The 23,506-nt window shown below is 40.6% G+C and overlaps 2 protein-coding genes across 3 annotated transcripts; both read right to left on the bottom strand.

Annotated features, from left to right (window-relative positions):
- Positions 1–3,354: 3,354 nt before the first annotated feature.
- Positions 3,355–17,564, bottom strand: LOC145468102 (uncharacterized). Of its 2 annotated transcripts, XM_081451785.1 has the most exons (8): positions 15,851–17,564; positions 15,612–15,742; positions 8,110–9,334; positions 7,782–7,868; positions 6,119–6,235; positions 4,883–4,912; positions 4,285–4,338; positions 3,355–4,041 (listed from the first exon to the last, which is right to left on the bottom strand). In XM_081451785.1, the coding sequence occupies exons 3-8, from the start codon at positions 9,290–9,292 to the stop codon at positions 3,758–3,760; spliced, it is 1,755 nt and encodes a 584-aa protein (XP_081307911.1). In that variant the 5' UTR covers positions 9,293–9,334; positions 15,612–15,742; positions 15,851–17,564; the 3' UTR covers positions 3,355–3,757. The 2 variants fall into 2 exon arrangements, with proteins under 2 accessions (XP_081307911.1, XP_081307912.1); XM_081451786.1 differs by lacking the exon at positions 6,119–6,235.
- Positions 17,565–19,699: 2,135 nt separating this feature from the next.
- LOC145468170 (excitatory amino acid transporter 1-like) lies at positions 19,700–22,226 on the bottom strand. Its single transcript, XM_081451856.1, has 3 exons — positions 22,162–22,226; positions 20,819–21,052; positions 19,700–20,285 (listed from the first exon to the last, which is right to left on the bottom strand). Exons 1-3 carry the CDS (start codon positions 22,221–22,223, stop codon positions 20,087–20,089), a joined length of 495 nt encoding a protein of 164 aa, XP_081307982.1. The 5' UTR covers positions 22,224–22,226; the 3' UTR covers positions 19,700–20,086.
- Positions 22,227–23,506: the final 1,280 nt, after the last annotated feature.

Genomic DNA, 23,506 nt, shown 5'->3' with positions numbered 1-23,506 from the left:
ACTCGCATAACTTGTACCTAACCTAGTTTCAACATCCACAGTATGAGAAAATGCACCGGACAAAAAACTGTTGAAAATATATAAGTAAACTATTGTGAAGGTGAATTAATCAACATGACACGAGCGTGGGACAAAGAAAAATTCTGAGTCCCCGACAGGAATCGAACACATGACCTCCCGAACACCGGGCAGGCGCTCTATCCACTGAGCTACGAGAACTCATGGAGAGCAAGGCCATTTAACTGAGTTCATATATGATAGGTGTCCTGCATACTGCTAGGATCAATTTACCATCTTTATTAACTTATCACTACTCACGATGAATTCGATAGCGTTGATCCTAGCAGTATGCGGGACACCTATCATATATGAACTCAGTTAAATGGCCTTGCTCTCCATGAGTTCTCGTAGCTCAGTGGATAGAGCGCCCGCCCGGTGTTGGGGAGGTCATGGATTCGATTCCTGTCGGGGACTCAGGATTTTTCTTTGTCCCACGCTCGTGTCATGTTGATTAATTCACCTTCACATTTCAATACCGAGCTTAAAATTTACCATCTTTATTAACTTATCACTACTCACGATGAATTCGATAGCGTTGATCCTAGCAGTATGCAGGACACCTATCATATATGAACTCAGTTAAATGGCCTTGCTCTCCATGAGTTCTCGTAGCTCAGTGGATAGAGCGCCCGCCCGGTGTTCGGGAGGTCATGGGTTCGATTCCTGTGGGACTCAGAATTTTTCTTTGTCCCACGCTCGTGTCATGTTGATTAATTCACCTTCACATTTCATTACCGAGCTTAAAATTTACCATCTTTATTAACTTAAGGTATCAGTATAACCCATTTGACCATCCGCGCGCGGTCCGCTCTAGCGTTCGTGGCTTTAACAAAATCCCATATAAACCGTATATTTACTGGAAGCTTAATAACTACAGATTATGACCTGACCTGTTTAAAACGGTAAAAATTTACCGTGTTTCGAAAATGTGAATATATTTACAAAGCGTCACGAACCCATAAATCAAGGTATACGCCCGCTAAATTTCGGTCGGAGAAAACGATTAACATGGCATCCGTTTCTTCACACATTGACCTCAAAAACCGTGTCTCAGATTTTTGGCACATGCGTTTGTTATTATTTTACAAGAGGATAAAGTTAGAAAAAGGAAAAAAAAAAGGACTGCCCGCGAAAAAAAGGCATAACTTTTTAATGAAAAGAGTAATCAGAATTCGCAGACACGGTTTTGTCGGCGTTCGTTCTGACAACATTCTCTCCGAATTTCAGCCAATTTGGTCCAGGGGCTGCCCACCTGGAACTCGAAATGCACGTACAACTCGCCTATTTTTTACTTTCGAGAAACAGAGAAAAAATAAAATTCGGCGGCATCCAAGTGTTATGAGATTATCACACCAAGGGAGACACCGCAGAGGAATCAACTTTCTGTATAACAATAGGACTGTGACAGTTAACATGGGACAGGTACAAATTTCCGCGACGGCGCGCGGTAAATTATTCACCAGTGAATAAACCACTTTTTCATGTGTGAAGTCAGAATTCCAAAGTTAGTAAACGTGAAATTATCTTTTGATTTACCAGATTTACTATATTAGCGTTCGAAATTTTACGTATCGGTTGACTAATCTTCAAAATTATGACCATGTTACCGGCCCGTAGAAGGTTCCCGAGAGAATGCAAGCGCACAAAGGGAAACGCTGGAGAGGACGCCGTAAACGGGACTACATCGACTGATGTTGATGCAAAGGCAAAGATAGTGGAAGAAATGACAATAGCTGGGTAAGAAAAAAAAAATGTTGCACTGCTGATTCTAATTTTGTACAATCGATCTGCCTTTCAATTTCGTCCACTTCTCTTCGTCAATCTCCTCTGCTTCGACAGTTTCTTGCAACAGTATTTTAGCGCGGCTTGCGCTCATTTCGGCTTTCTCGCTGACTTCGTGATCGCGATCGTTGTCGCGTTCATCCAGCAATTTTTCTTGATTGTAAAACGAACCCTTTGCCGCTTTCCGCTAATTTAGTGGCCCACTCTTTGTTGAAAGTGTTTTTCGCCTTCTTTGGCCTTCCTTTAGCCGATGAAAACGGGCAAGATCACTCTGTCTTCTTCGAAGACATCCGGCACTGATTATGGCGCGCGAATCGCGTGTCAACTCAGCATGATCTTGATGTCATGTGACTTGTTGCCTCGATAATTAATTCATTTGACAGAACTTGTCAACTCTCAATTAAGTAATTAATATGCAACACAATCTTTCTCGCCCAATAACTAGCTAACTAAGATTACTTTAAGATTTATCCAACCGCTTAAAAAAGTAAAATTATGCAAAATTGCAAATTTTCCCCTTACTGATACCTTAAGTAAACTATTATGTTTCTAATTCTAGTTATAGTAAGAAAATATGAGTAGTAATAATAATTTTTTTAAACACCCAAGCTCTAACTAGTTAAAAAACTTTTAAAAGCTGTGGAATGGCCAATTCTCTCTGTGAGACGTGCCTGCAGGGAATCATGGTAAGTGTATTCATCATCTCAGACTGGATATTTGTTTTGATGAATACAAACACCATGATTCCCTGCAGCCGCGTCATAGAGGGAATTGGCCATTTGAAAAAGAAAATTAATTACAAAGTATCCTTGAGCTTCGTTTTAAAAACTAAAAAAGGATCAATATCTTTAAACAACGATGACAATGATTGAAAAGCTAAGGCTCCCGAATAACCTGATCAGCCGTTCTTTTCAGATTCCGAGTCAACTTAAGGAAATTTAAAGGTCTGTCGCTAAGCAACAGGCCGCGTCTACAATATATGCACTGTGGTATAAACAGGCATGTTGAAAAAAACACTTTGAATAATGGCTTGAAGTTTTGTATGCCTCAACATACATCCTCGCAAAGTGATAGTTGGAAAGAATACAATAGCCCTTTCACGGTTAGAATGTTTTCCCATTTGCCTTACAACGTATCCCAACGTGGACGCGAAGCAATTTCGGGCTGAAACTACATAACAGGCCTCCCATCCATGCTAGCTTATATTATGATACAAATTAGAAACGGTAACCGTGAAAAGGGCTATTCAATGGGCCATATCCGAGTTACCTTGTGCCTCTGTGTCAAACCGAGTCTAAAAGCAAAGCCATTCATATGAAAATGAGTTCCGCCTACAGGTTCATTTTCATGCAAATCAAACTCATTTTCATAAGAATGGTTTCGCACTCAGACTCGTTTTGAAACAGAGGCACAAGGGAACTCGGAAATGGCCTATTTAAAAGCTAAGATTTTTTACGATATATAATAGTTGTGCAACGCTTTCGAGTGCGAGGAATATCCCACTACTCACTTGTATTTTCTCGGTGTAGATCCGAACCTTTAGGTGAGTGTATATACCGAGAAAATACAAGTGACAAGTAAGATATTCCATAGCATACCACGAGAGAGCGGCGTTACATAACTATTTTATACCATGCCAAAGGAAATACAGTGGCCAATAAAAACAATGCGACAAACGCGCGGCGCATGATGAGAAGGTTGGATGCAATACCGTCGAATACACAACGACATTCCTGTATTCTGATTGGCTGTATTTTTTATGACATGAGCGAGATATCTTTCGGAATACTCGATAGTTTTCGCGATAGTCTTTAATTGGATAGTAAAACTCGGAAACCTAACGAGTGCTTCGATTAAAGTTAGCAGAGAGTGGTATTAACGTTAAGGGCTTTTTTTTTTTGCGTTCTCAGTTCAATCAATGGCAGCAGTACTTTTGCGCCAAATCTTTGCGTCCTACGTATTCATGGCACAACGCCTCATATAAAACCTGGTATGTGGCAGAGTCTGCTTCACCTTTTCTCCATTTCCCCAACATCGCGTTCGCCTTCTCAGAGAGGTCATGGTACCGCTGGGTATTCAACTCAAAGTCAGATAGATCTTCCTCGCTAACTTTCAGCCGTCGCCCTAGCTTCTTCCAGTCACTCCCAATTTGTTTGGCCACACCTTGCATGTCCTCGTCAGACACTTGGCCATCTTTGACTGTGAATCATCAAATGCCGAGTAAGTGCACTGATATAACACAAATACCCTCTAAGACGGACTCTACAAAACACGATATAGAATGGTAATTTGCGTTTATCAAACCAACAACGACTAACAGGATATAGAGCCAAGTATTTTCTTATATTTTTCAAGCGTTTTCATTGTCTTATTGTTTCTAAAATGGTGAAGATTCACAAGAATGAGCGAGACAAATCAAAAATCGATAAATGAACCACTCACCTGAATCGGTGCGGGGTTTCTTTGGAGGGTCAGCTGGACTTTGGTCTGGCGAACCTTTAAAAATAGGAAACCATATCAATTTCCTTTACTTCACTTCAAACGCGAACATTGGCTAAAAAAAAGAAAAAAATTGGCACAAAATTGATCACGAAAATTAAACGCCACCTGAAGAGCGCCAGTGATAATTTCAACCATACTCTATTACAAATAACCAGGAAATAGAGCGGTTTTCAATTGAGTGTCGTAAAACCAAACCAGTTACTTACCAGTTAGTTAGACTACTCAGCCAATCTCAAACAGTAGCAAAGCCAAAACCAAAGTAATTGTTTCATTACTTTCTAGACTCAATTGAAAACCTCTCTAATCCTCTCCCCTCCGCAGAGGTTCGAAACGCTCTTTATAGGAAGCCGCTTGTTAGGTGAGTGCAGGCGCAAAGCCCGGCGCCTGCATTCATATCGTTCAGTGGATTCTACCCACCCGAAGTGAAAACCCTTTGAGCCTCTGCTTAGGGGAGAGGCTCTAATCCGTTAGCTAATTATGGGATATTTCCTTTGCTCAGGGTTGGAACACGCAACTGATGTGAAAGAAAAACACTCACCTTGGGAATCGCGTCCTCTTTTTGTAGAACCTTTTAATGGAAATAAGGAACCATATCAATTTAATTTTTTTTTCTTCACTTCGAATGCGAATATTGACACAAAGTAATTGTCTGATTACTTTCTACACTCAGTTGAAAACTTCTCCAATCCTCTCGCCTCCGCAGAGGTTCTAAACGCTCTTTACATAAAGCCGCTGTGTTAGGTGAGTGCAGGCGCAAAGCCCTGCGCCTGCACTCGTACCTTTCAGCGGATTCTACCCACCCGGAAAGAAAAACCCTTGAGCCTCTGCGGAGCAGAGAGGCTCTAATCCGTTTTGCCAAAGGGAATCTTTCCTTTGACATCAATCTACGTTGTACAATTATTTATGACATCAAGTTTTGTGTTTCCATTCATGTTTTCTCCAATGGCGAAACGTTTCTCTATACTCTTCTATATATCAAATTACACTTGCGCCAATCACGGTGTTTTCAGTTGGCACGACGAAGGACCAATGTACGAAACGCTAGTTTACAATACCCGTCAAAACCAACAAATTTATCTTCGTGAGTTAAAAATTAACAAAGCCTTCAGTCATCGACATACAGACTCAGTGTTAGGGGTGATTGTTTAAAGACATTCATATGTAGTATCTCTTTATAGTTCAATGACATGAGACAGCAACCCTCCTCTAGGCGAAGACTTGAAATCTTACTATTAGAACACATTGTGGTGTAACGCGCCCTCCATCCCTCCCCCAGCCCCATCCACCACGACACATACTAACAATTGTGCGACATAAGCATGGCTACATTTTCGGGATTGCACAATTGTGATTGAAGAGCAGTAAGAACTTGGCAAGGTAATACAAGGGACGTGTCGCAATGACCTGTGGATTTAAAATGCACAAAAAACGCGCCCTCCATCCCTCCCCCAGCCCCATCCACCACGACACATACTAACAATTGTGCGACATAAGCATGGCTACATTTTCGGGATTGCACAATTGTGATTGAAGAGCAGTAAGAACTTGGCAAGGTAATACAAGGGACGTGTCGCAATGACCTGTGGATTTAAAATGCACAAAAAATAGATTTAGGGAATCATCTGGTGAAAATGACAGAGACGTTTAAAAAAGGCAGCACTAAACTTAAGGAACAATTTTCTATAAGCAAAGGAATGAATAGCATTTTAGGAGACCAAAGACGTAGAATCTCTAGAGAAATACAAACAAGATAAGAAATAAGACAGAATCTTACCATTATAAAAAGGAAGAAACCCCCCGGCTCTTTCATTGGCTATTCCAGCTTCCAATTGATTAACCGGCTGAAGGGATCCTAGTTTGTTAAAAGGTCTGGCAGATCCTGGCAACTCATCTAGTTTAGATTTAAACAAATGTACATAGATAGCAGAAACCTTTTAGAAAAGAATCTGAGCTGTATGTTGTTCGCAGGGATGGTATATAGGGGTAGATCATATCAAATAAAAGTTACTAAAGACAGAAGTAAACCGGATGAAAGAAAGAGATATCGTTTTCGATTGTAACAATAACAAACATAATTGTAATAATTGTCTCTGTTGTTGTTAACTGCATGTGCATGTACATGCTTATAACTATAAGATTTGAAATTCAGATAAAATACAAATGTACCAAGTACCCCCTTCCACTCTTCCCTCGTTCCAGTGCACGCGTAAATGAGCAAAGAAATGAAAGATGATGTGGCCTCATACATAAGTCACACTTGCTTCGGACCATTTTTTACAAGGACTACTCATGGAGTTTCCAACGACATTTCAGCAGTCTTCAAGCACTCATTTTTGTCAGGATCACATTCAAAATTTGTTTCATCAGGATCGCATTCAATACAGTTTAATCAAGCGGCCCCACTGAAGACGAAATTACTTACTTCGTTAGATCTACTCCACATAATAGTCACTTAACTATGGAATCATCAAAATCGACTATCGAACTTTTTGAAACAAACAATGTTCTTCTCGACTTAATTATATCCATGTCAATTGTTTCCCTTGCCTGTTTTGGTAGCAGAAGTAATTATTGCTTTTTATCTCATAGTTCCAAGCAGTCAAGGACTTCTTAAATACTATTTAAGGAGTGGTGGTAAAAATTCAAGGACTTTTTAAGGCTTATGCGAACCATGGTCATAGAAATCTTCCGTTACTCAGAATTATGTTCAATCAACGTTAATTACACGAGGTGTGAAGGATCAGTGCCGCTGTCTTTGGACAGTTTCTCCCATCACTTGCTTGATTACAGACACAAAATGTTCCTAGTAGATGGAGTTGTTGTTCAAATGGTTGAAATAATTGGTGAAGGGGAATCCTCTGTTTTAGCACGTGGCACTTAACATGAGAATTCACCCAAACTGTGCATCCACCCAACTGAGCAACTGCACTTGAGGGTCACGCTTTGTCCTGCCTAACATCGAGCAATTACATGTAAGCACCAAGATATTCCCATTACATTTTTACATCAAATCATTTTTTCAGGGATTGAATGAATTTATAGTAAGTTTAAAGTCAGTCACACAGGTTGTCAATTCGAGACTGTAGTTTGATGGTGACATTTAAAAGTAAAAATGCCAATTGAGTTCAACATTAGAAAAGACATTGACAAGTTTGGTCTGTTGCATGTGGGATATACATTTATCTTTAGAAAATATAGTTACTGATCGTCACTGACCTGTTGCCTGCCTGCCAGTTAGCTGTTGGCTGACAGTTGACCAGCAGGTTTTTCTGTCCCTCCAATTAACGAAATTTGGTGAGTTGAAATTAGAACGTTCATTTTCCTATAGCAATATTTTACCATTTATGCTATGATTAAACTCTCCTTGACTACTGCAAAACCAGTAAGTAGAACTGTGTACAATCCAAAACATTTTGAACGTTTGGAAGTGGAATTACCTTTGCGGTGATGACTAGATTGAGTAGCAGCACCAGGTAACCATTGTTTACCATTTTTTGCAGGACGTTCTCCGCCTTCTACAGAACCTAAAAGAAGAGACATTTACTACACACATGCACCTTGCCAACAAATCAAACACAGAAAACGAAGAAGCAGCCTATTTATAAAGCTTTCAGCAAATATCATGCTATTTTAGCCATCAAGTGAAAGTTCACCTCTTTGACTAATTTTGATACCTACATGTACGAGTAAACTGAAGTAACCACCCAGCTTAATACTCTACAGGATAGTAAAGAAAAACAGTTATAAAAAGGCCGTTAATTTTACCAAAAGTTAGGTGCCGCATCTTTTCCACAACATGACCACACTGTTTCTCCCAGCTGTACTTCTCAGCATACTTTTCGCGGAGATGGTTAGCATCGTCAAGTCGAACCTCTCTGTCTTTTTGACGGATAATCTTGATAGCCTTGGCCCATTCTTTTGGATCTTCTGAATCTACTACATGATAGGGACCTGAAGGAACCTTCTTCAGAGCATCTCCAAGTCCCGAGTTACCACTCACAAGTACAGGCAGACCGGTAGATAGAGCTTCTAGAGCAGTCAAGCCAAAGCCCTCAGTCCTTGATGGCATGATTGCCAGATCTACCTCGCAAAACAATTTGGCTAGCTCTTCCCTACTTTCCTTAAAGCGGCGAACAGTTAGCTGACTTGGAGGGATACCATACTCGAGTAATTTTGTTGCCACTTCATCCTCTTTTCCTGCTGGTGCTCCAACAAACATGAGTTGGTACAATGTGTCGTCCAGTTCAGCAACTGCTTGTACAGCAATGTCATATCCCTTCAACTTGAAATCTTCATTATCACCACGTCCAAATACCAAAACACAAAACGTATTTCTTTCTTCAGTGGCTTGTTGAACATTGCGAAACTCCGTGAAAATGCTTGGGGTTAGATTTATAACATCTTGATCTTTCCCACTGAAACGGAGGTAACGGGAGTAAGCATTTGCCAGCTTGGGTCCAACAGCAACAACTTGATCAGCTAGCTCACACAGTTTTACTTCTGCTTGGTGCTTTTGCTCTCCTTTGGAAATTGCTTCTTCATAACGCTTGTACATCCCAAGCTCTTCAGGAGCCGTGTGGACAACTTGAATCCACTTGCAATCATGATGTCGCTTTATGAGTGGTATTTGTTTACCAAGGTGAAGACCATGTCCAACTACACAGTGAGGATGATGATTTTCAGGCAAAGAGGACAACCAGTCGATTGGCTCAAATCCAGGAAGTTCTTCTGCTTCAATGAGCTGAACGCTGTGACTTCCAGCTACTTTCTTATCTTCTTCGCTACACTTAGGGAGATAGACACAAACTTCCACATTAGGGTGTTTAGCCAATTCTATTGCAAGTTCTCTGCTGATCGTCGACAAGCCTCCCTTTGATGATCTCCACTCACTACTTAACAGAGTAACTCTCAATAGTTGGTTGATGGACACTCTTGATCCTTCTTCCATCCCCTCCTGAGATGTAGAGGCTGCACTGCGAAAGGATGATCCCTTTAACAGGAGATAATAAAGACATTTCAAGAGTTCATCGAATCAATTTAATCGGTGTCACTAAGAGTCTGAAAAGAGTTCGGGCAATCTGCTGTTAATTCGAACATTTAAAATTTTGTCACTGCCCAAGAAATTTCTTAAAATAACAGCAAGCCTCAAAACATGATGATACAATATGTAAATAGAGCAGTGAGGCTTAGTTTTTGCTTTGATGAAAAATCAGAAAAGTGTGACACTGGTTAAAAGGTCCATTACTGTAAGCGTGATTTTAAAAACCGTGTTATTATTGGTTCCAAACCTGAAATTTGTACCTTCATGTATTTCAGCCAAATAAAAAAATAAAAGGTTAAACCAAGCTGGGTCAAATAAAAAGGGAAAACCATGAGGACTTTTTCCTTACAATCGAATAGCTGTTATTGTAGTTATCAGCGGCTTGACACACAAACTAAGCGAAAGGGGCAATTCCACGCCCGCGGTTGAAACTTATAATCTGGCGTAATCATGAGCTTTTTAGAGGGTCGCAAGACCGCGGTCTTCTTTATTAGAGACTTTTTCGACGAATGCTACGGTGACCTCAACGAAACTGTTGTCTTTGATTTCCGAAATTTAATTTCAGAAGCTCAACCCTCCAGTAGTAGTACCATCGATACGTAGAGCGGATTGCCTCTTGTCAATCAGAATCTTTACTAAACTTCGGAGCGGAAAGTTACCATAACAGCTTCCAGCAACTTCACCTCTCTCATCAAAAACGTTACCAATGCGCATTACAAAAGCCAACAGTTGGTCTTATTCACAGTTAACTGTTAATTTAAGATTAGAATTGTGATAGAAATGTTAAATGAACTACACCTAGAAATCAAACTAAACAACTTTCCATTTTTAGAGCAACAATCACAGTCATAGACCTTGAACGATAGATGTGCCTGCAATATTGACTATTAGTATAATTTCATAGCTGAACAAAGAGTTTCCAGCAATCTGATTGGTTGAGCGGTTCCTCATATTACGACTGCAGCGAATACCGTCCAAATAACAGTACAAATGTACGGCGATATTGTACAGTAGAAAACCTGTTTGCCATATTTGTACAGCAGAAAACCTGTTTGCCGTAAAGGTCGGCGCGCGCACGCAAAACTGTCACATTCTCCATCTTTCATTGATAAATTTATTTACTACAGCAGTTGGATAATAAGATTAAATTTGGAAATACAGTTAACAATAAAGATTAGCGAAAAAACTGAGCAACGACGTTTCGGTGTCATCCTGGCACCATTTTCAAGTTAAAAAAATATTTGTGCGAAAAGTAAACTAATTTATACCAATGGTAGAGGTGCGAAGTTAAATAAATTAAGATTAAGATAGCTGTTCAATGTTCATGTTCATTCCAATGAGGTGTCAAACACTGGTAATGAGTTCAGTGTCTGTTCAAAGCCTAAACAAATACTTTTGCGCTAATCTTTATTGTTAACTGTAGTTGGATAATAAATCTCTTATTAGCTGTTTTGGTGTGTAGTATCGCTGTATATTTTTACTCGTTGTTTGTATTTTGACTCGCCCTACGGGCTCGTTAAAATACGGCACAACTCGTAAAAATATACAGCGTTATTATATGGCAAGGTAGTCTTGAGGTAAATCCGAGCGTTCTGATTGGTTCTTTCGTGGTCGGGATTTCGCCATACGGTCATAAGCTGTGTATTTTTTGTTTTCGAAATCCGGCAAATTCAAAACAAGCATGGCCCGAGTGCCATATAATAAACTACTTACTAACCTAGCTAGCTCGAGCCGTCCTGGGGAATATTGGCCCTCGGTCGTTTTTGTACGGACCTCGCTGCGCTCGGTCCGTACTGCCACGACCTCGAGACAATATTGCCCAGTACGGCCCTCGCGCTCGGCTAGTAAGAGGTTAATACTACACACCAAAACAGCTAATAAGATATATATATTCACCACTCCAGGCGGTGAATATAACATTTTCAAGGCCTGGTTACGAAGCTCATCACCACTGCCATCTTGGCAAGTAAACATGACGGTCATTTGCTGAATGAGTTTTTCATTTATTCGGAAGACATCACTGCAAGTCCAGGATATTTGAAAGTATGGAGAATTTTCAAAATGACTGCTGTCGCCCTTGAACCAAAAATCCTCTCAAGAACTCGAATTCAAGACATTTAAGAATTGTAAACGCAGTAATAACGTTGATCGCCAGCAGATCAGATCGATTGACCGAAATTTATTTTTCTTCAAAGTAAAGCTACTCATTTTTAGACGATGATGACAGCTGTGAATGAAGTCAACAGCGATAAAACAAAGGTACCGGATGAATTTATTTTTCGTAGTGTTTCGCTTGTTTGTTTTATAGCCGAACTCGATGAGTAAATTGATTGGCAATCGATGTACATGTAAACGTATTATTAAAACTACGGCTGTATGTGTGTATGCAAACGAACAATTTCCTTTGTGTTTTTATGTTTTAGTCCGTTGTTCTGTAGTCCTCTTTGTTCAGCTCTGAAAATTATACTAAAACAATTCTTCGCCTCAGGCTCAGTGAACATTGGTGAATATTCACCTCGACTTCGTCTCGTTGAATGTTCACCAAATGAAGGTGGCTCGTACCAGTTTTCAGTTTTTTGACGGCTCATAACTTTGTAAGAATAGAACAAAAGGCAGACCAGGGCCACTGCAATATTTTTGTAGGTTTGCATTATATAATTTATACTTGACCTAAAACAGCTGTTATTTTGTCGTCAGCAGTTACCATGGCAGCATTCCAAAATGATTTTCCAGACCTGATTTTTCGTTTATGTCACTAATAACCAAAAAATTAACCCTGTGACCCCGATTTTTTTTAAAACAATAGCTTTTGGCATCTGAAAAAGAAAATGCACAACAATTTTAAAATAATTTTACGGAGCCGATTTCTTGTAAACTTGGAAAAACAACAATTTGCACAAAGTGCAAATTTCCTTCCGTAGAAGTTTTTAATTTTTTTTTTCTGACGTTTTCTCTCAATAATGATATTATATTAAAACAATAAAAAGAAGGGGTTACCGGGCTTGTTTTCATGTAAAAGTCCTCGCGAGTTCCGTTATTCCCACGCGCGTAGACACGCATTCAAAAATCCAGGCTTTATACGATCAGCAGTTGCTTATGGGCTGTTTTGACTACCGCTGACTGCTTTGTGTGCCCGCCCGCGCGGGCGAGCGTGCTCCGAACGGGCTTTTTGTTTTGTTTGCTGCTAAAACATCATTTACAGTTGTAGGTGTCGTTAAAGACAACCTCCTGGGCTTACTCTGAAGGATTTTAACACAAATTCTCCGTCCATTCTCCATATTTACATCCACTTTGCGAGTCCATTCTACGCTCCCGGTGGCTGTCACGATCGTTCGAGTTGCGTTTGAAATCTGGGAAACATTGAATTCCCGAAACAATTTTTCTTTAATACACAGAATTGACTGAAGTTGTTCTAGCAGGTAAAGCCACCTTTACATGCGAATTTCGTCTCCAACAGTACAAAAGTGACCTTGCGCGAAAAAAGGCGCGCGCCGCCATATTTGTTTTGGTCTTTCGGGTTTTAAATCTCGCGCCCCTTTCGTGCGTGTTACTCACGCGTGACGCACGATGGTGATCTACTCCCCGCGCGAGAAAACTGGTACAAGCCACCTTAAACAATTTGATTATGAGCTCGAGATTTCTACCGCGTGACAGTTGACGAGGGCGCAGCCCTCGTCAACTATCGCGCAGAAATCGAGAGCGAATAATCAAATTGTTTTAGTATAAATCCACTAGTCGTTCAAAACTTTATCTAAATCCTCTTCACGGACACTTCGAAAACGCCAATAAGCGGCCGTTATTTTGTTAACAAGGGTACACTGCTACACTACTCACTATCTATCACAGAATAGATAGTGAGTAGCGTAGCCAATCAGAGAAGGGCATTCGTGATAGAATGCCAGTGGATTTATACTAAAACTCGATAGAAACACTGATCTAGCACGAGCTGTTGACGTAATGATGGCGCGAGCAAAGAGAATTTTTATTTTGATGATCAAAGTAAACAAGTTGTTTCCCTTTTTTCGTCGCGCTGTTTTCTAAAAAAATAGAAAACATGTTCTCCGTGTTTCTATCGAGTTATAGAAATACTCGTGAAAGTTTGGGAGAACTCGAAAAAGCTGTGGAAACACTCGCCTGCGGCTCGTGTTCCAACAGCATTTCCCGTTCTCTCAAATTTCCACTCGTGTTTCTATAACTCGATAGAAACGCGGTACATGTTCTCTATTTCAGGAGCTCTATCTACTGGTCAGCGGAATTATTCCAAATAGTTTTCAGATAGTGGAAGGACATCATTTGCATACATTTGCCTAATCTGCACCACAACTAAAGCCCTATGGATCGCTTACGCAACCTCCGAGTTATTTTTTGCGTCTTTATGGACCGAGACGCAACAAGAAAAAGAAATAAAACAAGTGGAAAAACAACAACAACAACAAGACCAAGGAGAAGAAGAACAAGAACAGCTAAAATAAGAACACGAACAGCAAGAACAACAACAAAAACTACGACATGGCCACGGCTATAATCGAAGAACTTCGCGAGAAGAACAAGACTAGTTTTAGCAGAAAAAATGATGTCCCTGTTTAGACTTCAAGCAGCACAATTCGGGAAAGGCCTTTTGCAAAAATGGGTCACATGACTTGTTTTCAAGAACACAATGATTTAGTCATTAGAAATGCATATGTTATCAAAAATGGAAAGATTTAGAACATTTCAAATAAGCTTACACGCAAAGTTTCAAGTTTATATCATTTAAGAGGGACTTTTGTGGACGTTAGACTGGTTAGAAATTACAGGGATTCATTTGTAAGGGAAGGTGACGCTTCGCTCTCTAGACACGTCTCGTGGCTTCCTATATATGCAAATCCTTGTAATTTTGCGTTTTCAAACCGCCATAAAATCTTTGCCTTTCGGTTTAAGAGCCCAGAATTTTCCATTCTTCCTAATGTTTTACCCCTCTTTCTTATGCCAGCAGCGACTAGTAACGGAAAAGGTTTTTGGAGGGCAACGCTTCCTCGCTTTCTCGTTTGGAATTGAGTAAACATATCCTGGCGCTTCGCGCTCGTCGCTCCTGAATTTGAAGTCAGTACTAGTAATTCTACCCTATTACGAATAATAAGCACTTCAAGCACGGAAAGAAAGTATAAAGTGATGACGACCAAAAGCATAAGATACTCTTTCAAAAGAGAGTACATTCAGTTTTCTCGTTTATAAAGATCGACTATTTAATTTATAGCGCTCTCTATTATTTGAAGTAAGTTGTTTTTGCACATATTGCTCAACCACAAAGCCGATTGGCTGACACCGATCTATTATGTTTTCAAAATAAATTGCGCGTTGCGTTCATGGCTTCTTTTGAGCTTGAAAAACTTATTTCGCGCTCGTGGTTTTTTGCAAATTTGGTTTGATGATCGAACGTCTTAGTTAAATGACTGGGTTGTCTGAAAAGTAATAACTCACTTATGTGACACAGCAGCAGCCATTGGGCTTCAGACAATGTTTGCTCGAACAAAGGCTGTGGTTTGACCTTTTGCATTCAGAGTATTCGTTCCCGGAAAGCTTTACGGTTGAAGTCTCTGAGGAGTGACATTCAAAAGCTATCGAGTGTAGCTCTTTTCTGTCACGTAGCTTGAGTTCCAATATCTTTAGAAGGTAACCGAATTAGGGACTTCTTTAACACATATCTATGGAATACTGGTCACCAAAAACCTTCTGTGTAAACTATTCTGCCTCAACTCCCAAAACTGTGGTGGTTATTGTAGTTTATGTAGACGGTAATATATTAGCATTAACCGAGGATTATTTCAATTGTAAACGTCTATGACTCAGCATCTCTCTGAATGTGTATTAAAGCCTTGTATCAGGTTTATGCGAAGCGTGCATAACCGTACTTATATCGATTGTTTCAGTTTCTCTTTGAAGCGTTAAGATGTACTGAAAATTGAGATTTAAAACGTGTATTTCAACATCGTACAAGTAAGGTATGCGGAAAATTGCTACCGCCCAGCGCCGCGTGTTTAATGAAGTATTCAATATGTGAATCGAATTGGTCGGATGATTTGAATTTCAGCTACAGAAGTACACTGCTTGTTACACACGCGGCCCAAGCTCGATTTATGAGAACGACAAACGTGACTCCAACGGTTTGAATAGGTTGGTATAGAAACGCAACGGTTTGGTTTTAAAGCTAAAATTTAATACCGTTTCTTAAATAAGGTCAGCTCACCTCGATATTTTGTTGTATTGAATGTTTTCTGCCAGCTTCTCAAGCGGATCTGAAGCGATTCTGGCGAGGTTTCGTCCTCGGGTACGCAAAGGAAGAGAACTCAATGGAGAGCTTAGACCACCAGTGTTAACCTGAGTTTCAGATCAAGATGAAACAACAGTCTGTATCTTGACTGTTTATATTGATATATTGACCTCTTCTTCGATCACGCAATTAGAATAAGATGTATGAAAACTTACTAGGAACTGTGAAGGTCTACAGTCAATGTCTTCCGAGCCCTAAAGAGGTAAGCTTGCTTGTAAGAATCTGACACGACTCGACCGCCAGAAAAGTGATTGCTATGTCACGTGACGACGCGCTGTTTATTGAAGAAGCGGCTCGCAACCGAGCCCCCGAGGGTGTGAATGTAAAGCTGAAATGTCCATTATCAGGTAAATTTTCGGCGATTTCTTACTTCATTTGTCAGCCATCAACAACCCTTGCTAATCTCAGATCTCAGGTATTGGATAAAAAAAAAACCCGCGTAATTTCTCGGCTACTAGTTTCAACGTCACTAATTCTCAGCCATGGAGATCGGAGAGCCTAAGCCCCTTGTCAGACCAAAAATAGGTCCGCAACGCATACATGTGCAACGCACGTATTATCAGTTGTTCGAGTCATTTTCCTGACTCCTGGCTATAGCTGTAACCTCAGAAAATGTGCATAAAAGTGACTTAAGCCTATCAAATCATTCTTTACAACTTACTCCTCCGCAGAACGTTAAAGGGTTTTTTCGGGTGGGGTAATCCGCCGAACGAATGAGTCAAGGCGCCGGATTCGACTTCGCGCTTACGCTCACCTCGCACAGCGACTTTCTATGACGAACTTTTCGAACTTCTGCGGAGGATAGCTAGAGAGTCCTTGTTAATGGATAAACTAGTTTATTTTAATGGTACAAAATGCTGCCACAAAGGGAAGGAGGATGTGAAGAGTGTCAATACAGAGCAGGAATGTTCTCATATAGAACTAAGTATCTTCGATAACAGCAACAGACTGGTTTATTTAACTTCTCGGATTACGGCAGTCAAAAAAGACTAAGAAATTGCCTCTTTCACGCTCCCCAGAGATTTCTGTGGTACCTGTCGTGCTTTGGTCCTTTGCATACTCTAGGAAGTAGGGGAGAGTTTTTTTGAACGCAGCCGCCAAAACAAACATGGCGTAGAGTGTCGAGGTTTTCTTCTAGACGCCAAAATTCTGTACTTAGAACCACTGAACACACCTTTAAAAAGTTCGAAATAGTAAGGAATAAGCATCAAGAAGACTCGACCGATGGTTAAGAGGGAGACAATGACTTAAAGCAATGATATCGTCCTTCGGGTTGCCAGAAGGTCCGAATCGTGATCAAAGGTCTTCCCATGTCTTCCTGAATACATGTAAACCAAAACCGCGTTACGGACCACTATGGACAAGTTTAAAACGGACTTTCTCGTACCATCTGTGAGATGAAAGTATCTCTAGTTCAACCGAAATGTATCGCTTAAATTAGCATTCTCTGTTATAGGATTAGTTTTGGTGTTATTTATATAAACGTTTTAACTGACTTTTACGTTAACAACAGATCGACAAGAACAGTCATTTGAATAGCACAAATATTTATAATTTTTGAAGCTTGCTGACTTCGCACTTTCCGTATGGAACCCCTCGTTAAGGAAATTAGAATAGAGCGGATATTACATTTCAAGACCCTTTTCGTGCACACTACATGAGGCACAGGGTAAGGGAAAACTTGACTACATATCGAAACGAAATGAATTTACACAATTTCAATTGAACCACTTCGCTTTGAAAACTTCAATACAATATATATAAGATAGCTGACACAGAATGACGGTCATTTTGACTACATGTATCTAACGTTCTTGACGTCTTCCTGGTCTTTGTCTTTGTTTTTATGCTTTCGTATACTCAAAGATTCTGATTCGAACAGTCAACCCTTAAGAAAAGTATAAACTATTTTATCACTGTTACTGTAATACTGATATGAAATTCCCTAAGGTGATAAATGCCTCGAAATAAAACTTCAAGATGATTTACTTCTGGAAAAAGAGCGTTAAGTTAAGGTGGCTCGAAACAGTTTCCAACACTTAGATTTTGATTGGTCGTTATAACCACTCTTTATCACTTGATGCTGCAATCATGGTATCAATTAACTGCCCAATCATTGGTGAACATGTTGTTACCATTTTCGTGAGCCAATAGTTTACCATAGCAACAGTATGACCTCCTAAAAACACCCTTAATTACAGCTTTAGGGACTTCTAATTCAAAATTGGCGCGTTGATTTTTTTTAATATTATCAATTTTTGATAAACATAATAAGACGCAACGTTTGGCAAAGTTTAAAAACTTCTGTAGGCAGTGTTCAGAGCCACCTTAAATTTTCGAAAATTTAAGGTGGCTCTGAACCCTGCCTACAAGAATGTAAGCGACTCAGAAGAACCAGAGATACGGTTCGGAAGTTTGGGAAACTTTTTAAGTCTTTTTTTAGATCAGTTTTAAGCTTTCGCTCCCTTTTAAAAAACGAACAGATCAGAGTCGTTACGACCCCTTTTTTAAGCTCACGAAGTGTGGTCGCTTACGAGAGCTTTGGCTGTATATTTCCCGGCATGTATGAACGCTTAGTTGCTGCCTCAAGCCACAGAATTCAGTATTCTTACCAAAACATTATCTCATCGGGGAGTCAGCGATGGCTGTGAATTTTTCCATCAACAAGACTGTTGAGGCCGGGCAGAAAGAAAACCTATAACTGGCTTGCGAAAACTGGCAATTCTTGAACATTCCGCCGCCGGTATTACATGCTTGTTCACTTATTCTTAAACGTCTGGTTTATTTTAGAACTTTCCACTGATCGGTTTAACGTCGCAACTAAAAGGCGGTTTCAGTGAGCCGCACTGGTTTGTCTTCATTTAAATTCTTATCAAGCAATTTGTCTTTATCCATCAGCTTTTCCTTCGCGCTGTCGTCGTCCAAGGATCGCGCCGGCCCTCCTCTGTAATTTTCATGCTTTGGAGTGTACCTGGCAGCCAAGGGGTACAAGGTTTGCTCGCTTTGGGGGTCACGTGACTCAAAGCCCACCAGAAGAAGGTCGTCACGTGACAGGTGCTCGACAATCGCGGCGCCAAAGGAGTCGCCCATGATGTTAACTATACCACGTAAGCGATCCCTAAAAAATAGAAACGGGAGTTGATAGAAATTGTGTACTGCAGATACCTTGATTAACAAATAAAGAAGCCCCATCTCTAACAAAATGTTGACTAGAGGAAGTGTGGCGAAAAACATAAAACACGCTTTTTCTCTGTTTTATCAAGCAGGGTCCTATCTATACTATAATTAACAAATAAAGAAGCCTGAGCCGTATATTACACTGTGATAAACCACGACGGGCATTTGAGGACACGAGGGAATGTAGAAAACACGAGCTGCGGGCGGAAGTTTTCTACATTTCTCGAGTGGTCTCAAATATCCGGAGTGTTTTATCACAGTGTAATACACGAGTTAGGCTTCCTTATTTACTTTATGATATAGATTTTACAGGCGCAAAACAATAAAACACGCTTTTTCTATGCTTTATACTCTGATAAAACATGGGTTTTTGACCAATCAGAACGCGCGCAGCCTCCTCCTATCTATATTATAATTAGTTATACATAAAGTGTAGCAAGGGAACAATGATTGAAGAGTGCGTCGACGTAAGTATGACGTTTGTCGATTATGCTTAAACTTTGATAATGATAATAACAATAATAATAATAACAATAGTAATAATAATAATAATAATAATGACGATGACGATGACAATGAAGATGATGATAATGATAATAATTTGGTTGGGGCACGTTTCATTCCCGTCCTTCAGATAGTGATTATCGTCTTTGCTTTTTACTCCATTGACGTTTACCCAAATTACTGATTTCTTTTTTTCTTATTCTTCTTGAGTTGTTACGTCCACGGTTGTTTTCGTTGATTTCAGGGAGGGGGGAGGGGTGGGTATTTTAGTGATTTAATTGGGATTGCAATTTTTTTCTTAGTTTCTTTTATGTTGAGCTCAACGGACGACGACTACTGGTAGTTTATTTTAAATGTTGTCTATAGCTTCAGTTGACTGTTGATTGGGTTTTGGCGCTCTAAGCTGACGTACCAATTTCTATTTTTTGCCCCTCGAGTTATAACTCCCCTTCTTTCTGCTCCTAAGTGGAAAGTGTCACTGTGATAGTAAAGTATGTCGCTCAATAATACACAAAGAGTCCCGCCTAGGGATCGAAAGCGACTCTTTTCAATTAGCAGGAGTCCGATGCTCTAGCGATCTGACCACCACACCGCCACACATTCCCTGCCCTTCCTCTCTTTGCACACTTTCCCCTTACTGAACATTACATCACTTCGGTCCATAATACCCGGGGGGTTAATAGGCTGGTCATCTTAACATCCCTGATTTGTTACCTTGTTATGATTATCTCTGGGATAGTAAGCTTGATGCCGCTGGCTTGAGCGATAAAGAGAGCTGAAACGGCTTCATATAAGGCCGTACCATCCATGTTCAACACAGCGCCCAGAGGCAGAATAAAACGACTGATTCTCACGTCGACTCTATTGTTTTCCTCCAAACATCTCATGGTGGTCGGCAAAGTGGCGGCGCTGGAAAAAAATATGAAATAGACAAAAATTTTACCCCTTTCTAGTTATGGCTACATTTAGATTACCGGTATTCAAATGAGATGTAGAGAGATGGAGAGGTTGACGCCGGCCAGGGCTCGAACCTGGACCGCTCGATCCAGAGTTCAGCGCGCCAACCATAAGGTCACCGCACCTCAAGAGTGTCCCTTATCATATGGCTAGCTCCATGAGCGGGCAAGATGAATCAAATCCTGCGCTGTGATTGGCTACCCGAGCGGGCAAGATGGAGCTATCTTCCCCGCTCGGGACTACACGCCGTGACTCGCAAGAAAATTTTCCGTGAAAGCCATACAATAAATTCTTTATTGACCAAGCTTGTTCGGTCAAGATGGCTTGATATTGCCCTCGTTCTTTTTTTGCGAGTTTATGGACCTCGACTCCGTCTCGGTCCATAAACTCACAAAAAAAAGAACTTGGCCAATATCCAGCCATCTTGTCCTCACGCTTAGTCGATAACCCATACAAACAAAAAAAACCGAGACTTGACTCAATACCTTGATGCTGTACCAATCATAGTGACAATGGCTCCGCTCATGCGCGCCATGAACCTGAAAGGATTTGCACGCACCACAATAAAGTAAATGAGCGGAAGAACGACAAGCAGGTGGATGCCGAGCCCGCAGATCACGGTCAGCGTGTACATGCCAAGAAGGCGAAACGAGTTCAGGATGTTGTCCACTGAGGCGATTTTGGCTGCGATCAGACTGCAAATTCCAATGGGGGAGAACCTGAAATAAATCGAGAAACATTATTTTGCTACACTTGAAATACCGGTATAAAAAAAATATCGATAACTGTCCCCAGTCCACCACTCCCTCACCTCACCACTCCCCTAATCCCCAGCAAAACCATTACTCCAAGAAGGCATGGATCCAGACCAGTGAGGAGCATGCGCAGCGAAAATTACCGCTACAGGCAAACAGATGCTCTCATCACAATGAATATTGTACAAACGTGAGCATACATCGGCTAATTCAATTGTAATCTGTCTGCAAGGGTTGACTGGCATGGACTCGCGGTAATCGTTGGAAAGTTCGCAAAGAAACATGTGATAAGCTCAGGTTTAACTAGGCGTGTTGTTTTCTGATTGGACAACAAGGACTTGGTAAAGCGGTCAGTTAGTACAGCGGTTTCTTGCTGAGCTGTTTACACATAGGGCTAAGCACTAGCAATGTTGACAAAGTTGTTAACTACATTTTAAAACTGTTTCGACTAAACGAATTGGCCAAGAGCTCCTCAATGTAGGCCTGTCCGATTGTGCTCGTAAAATGCTGGAAAGTTGTTCATTGGAAAGCCAAAACCAAAAACTTGCTAAAAAATGCCAAAAATTCGAAAAGTTGCTACCTAACTTTCAAAACTTGCTATCTAAATTTCTTGATATTTTTATATAAACGTTGATTAAAAGTTTTATATTTCGTTCTTTACATTTATTGCTAACATCGGTCAAGAAAAATAGCTTAAAACTTGGCCTTAAAGAGTTGTTCGCAAATATGGGCGAAATTTAAGGATGCTCTTAAGTCTAACGGAACAAAACACATGTTTCATTTGACGTCTTGTCGAACGTTGTCAAGTGACAGGCCACGTGTCCAAACTTCAAAGAGTTGATAAACATTTACACAATTCGCATAAATTGACGTTTCCTATGAAATCTTTGACTTTTTCGTGCTTGGTATGTGTTTTAAACCTATATTTTGTTCAAAGGTTGCTCAGAGAAGCAAACCTTGTTCGAGGTTGCTAGAACCGCAAGAAGTTCCTCCAAACGCCAAACGTTGCTAAAAAGTTGCCGAGCACAATTGGGACAGGCCTACCTGCATGTTCTCCTGGTCACTAGACTCACCACATCACAAGTTTTATCATCTTCATCACAATCTCGTTCAGCGCATCGAAGAAACTCTTCATCACCGCTCCAAACAAGACTGGCCACTATCAAAGGCAGAACCAACATCTTGAGCATGTTTATGAAAAGTTCGCCAGGGAATCCTATCAGCATTAGTGTGGTCTTCTTGTCCTGTGGATTTTCGATGGCATTCACAGAGCCGTTGACTGACACGCCAATTATAAAACCGACTACAACGCCAATCATCATGAGGACGAGGAGGATTTCTTGACGCAGTTTGCGCCCGAGAGCAGAGCAACAACGGACACAAACGTTTTCTTTAAAACCAGCCATAGCACAGGTTCTGTGAAAAAAAAATGTGTCATAAAACAAAGCAAGTTAATGCATTGTCCCTCTCGTTGTCAGAGACCACGGTTTATATGGTCAGCACAAAGGTGAGCATGCGCAGAATGCTCATTGTCATTGTCCGCGAATCAGATTTGAACGGAGTAACCCTTAGGTCTGTGTCTGTGTCTGCGCATGTCCCTCTGATTATGTTTCAACTGAAGCGACAGTTATGAAAGGACATCGTATCTTAATGTGCCGGTCTTGCCCTAAAATTTCGCGAAGTCGTTAGAAAATGCGTAACGTGCATAAATTCGATTGTGCTTGTCGCAGGTGTCTTCCAAACTTCAGTTTCTCCGTGCGGTATTTTCGCCAAATCCTTGAATATTGTTTTCTTTCCCCTGGTACTCTCATTGTACGCTTCTTTTTTTTTACCAAACGTATCGGTTTATTTAATGAAACCCATAATTCTGGTACACAGTAAGGTAATCTTTAAATTTTAATTTAGGAAAATCTCACGTATGTTCGGTATCGCGCGTTATTGCATTTAGTTGTATGTTGTTTACAAAAAAAAAAGAATATTCTCCTCTTTATTTATTTTGCTTCTGACCCTCGTTTTTTTCCAAACCTTCTCACTTTCAGTGGAAATTGATCTTTTTAGTTTGGAGCTATCAGGGTACTTTACAATTTTTATCAGCAAATATAGCAACGGATGAAGTTGAATATTGAAGAGCTGTCTGGTTTGGTAGCCCTAGGGTGCAAGTCAGCACGTACAAGTTTGAGCAGTCGCTCGAATTTCCAGTTTGCTGGCACAAGTAGAATAGGTTAAGTTAGTAATTATAAAACTACAGGCAGGGGCGGATCTAGGGGGAGGGTGCAGGGGGTGCGCACCCCCCTCCCCTGAGATGACATGTGGCTTTCTAGTGTTCTGCAAAAAAAATAATAACGCTATTCCTTAGTGGTGCACCCCCTCCCAACAAAAATCCTGGATCCGCCCCTGGCAGGGTAACCGCCATGTTTT

The sequence above is a fragment of the Orbicella franksi genome, chromosome 14 (assembly GCF_964199315.1).
Source record: "Orbicella franksi chromosome 14, jaOrbFran1.1, whole genome shotgun sequence".
Classification (NCBI taxonomy): Eukaryota; Metazoa; Cnidaria; class Anthozoa; order Scleractinia; family Merulinidae; genus Orbicella; species Orbicella franksi.
Note: the sequence above shows the minus strand (reverse complement) of the source record. Positions and strands in the feature narration are given on the sequence as shown.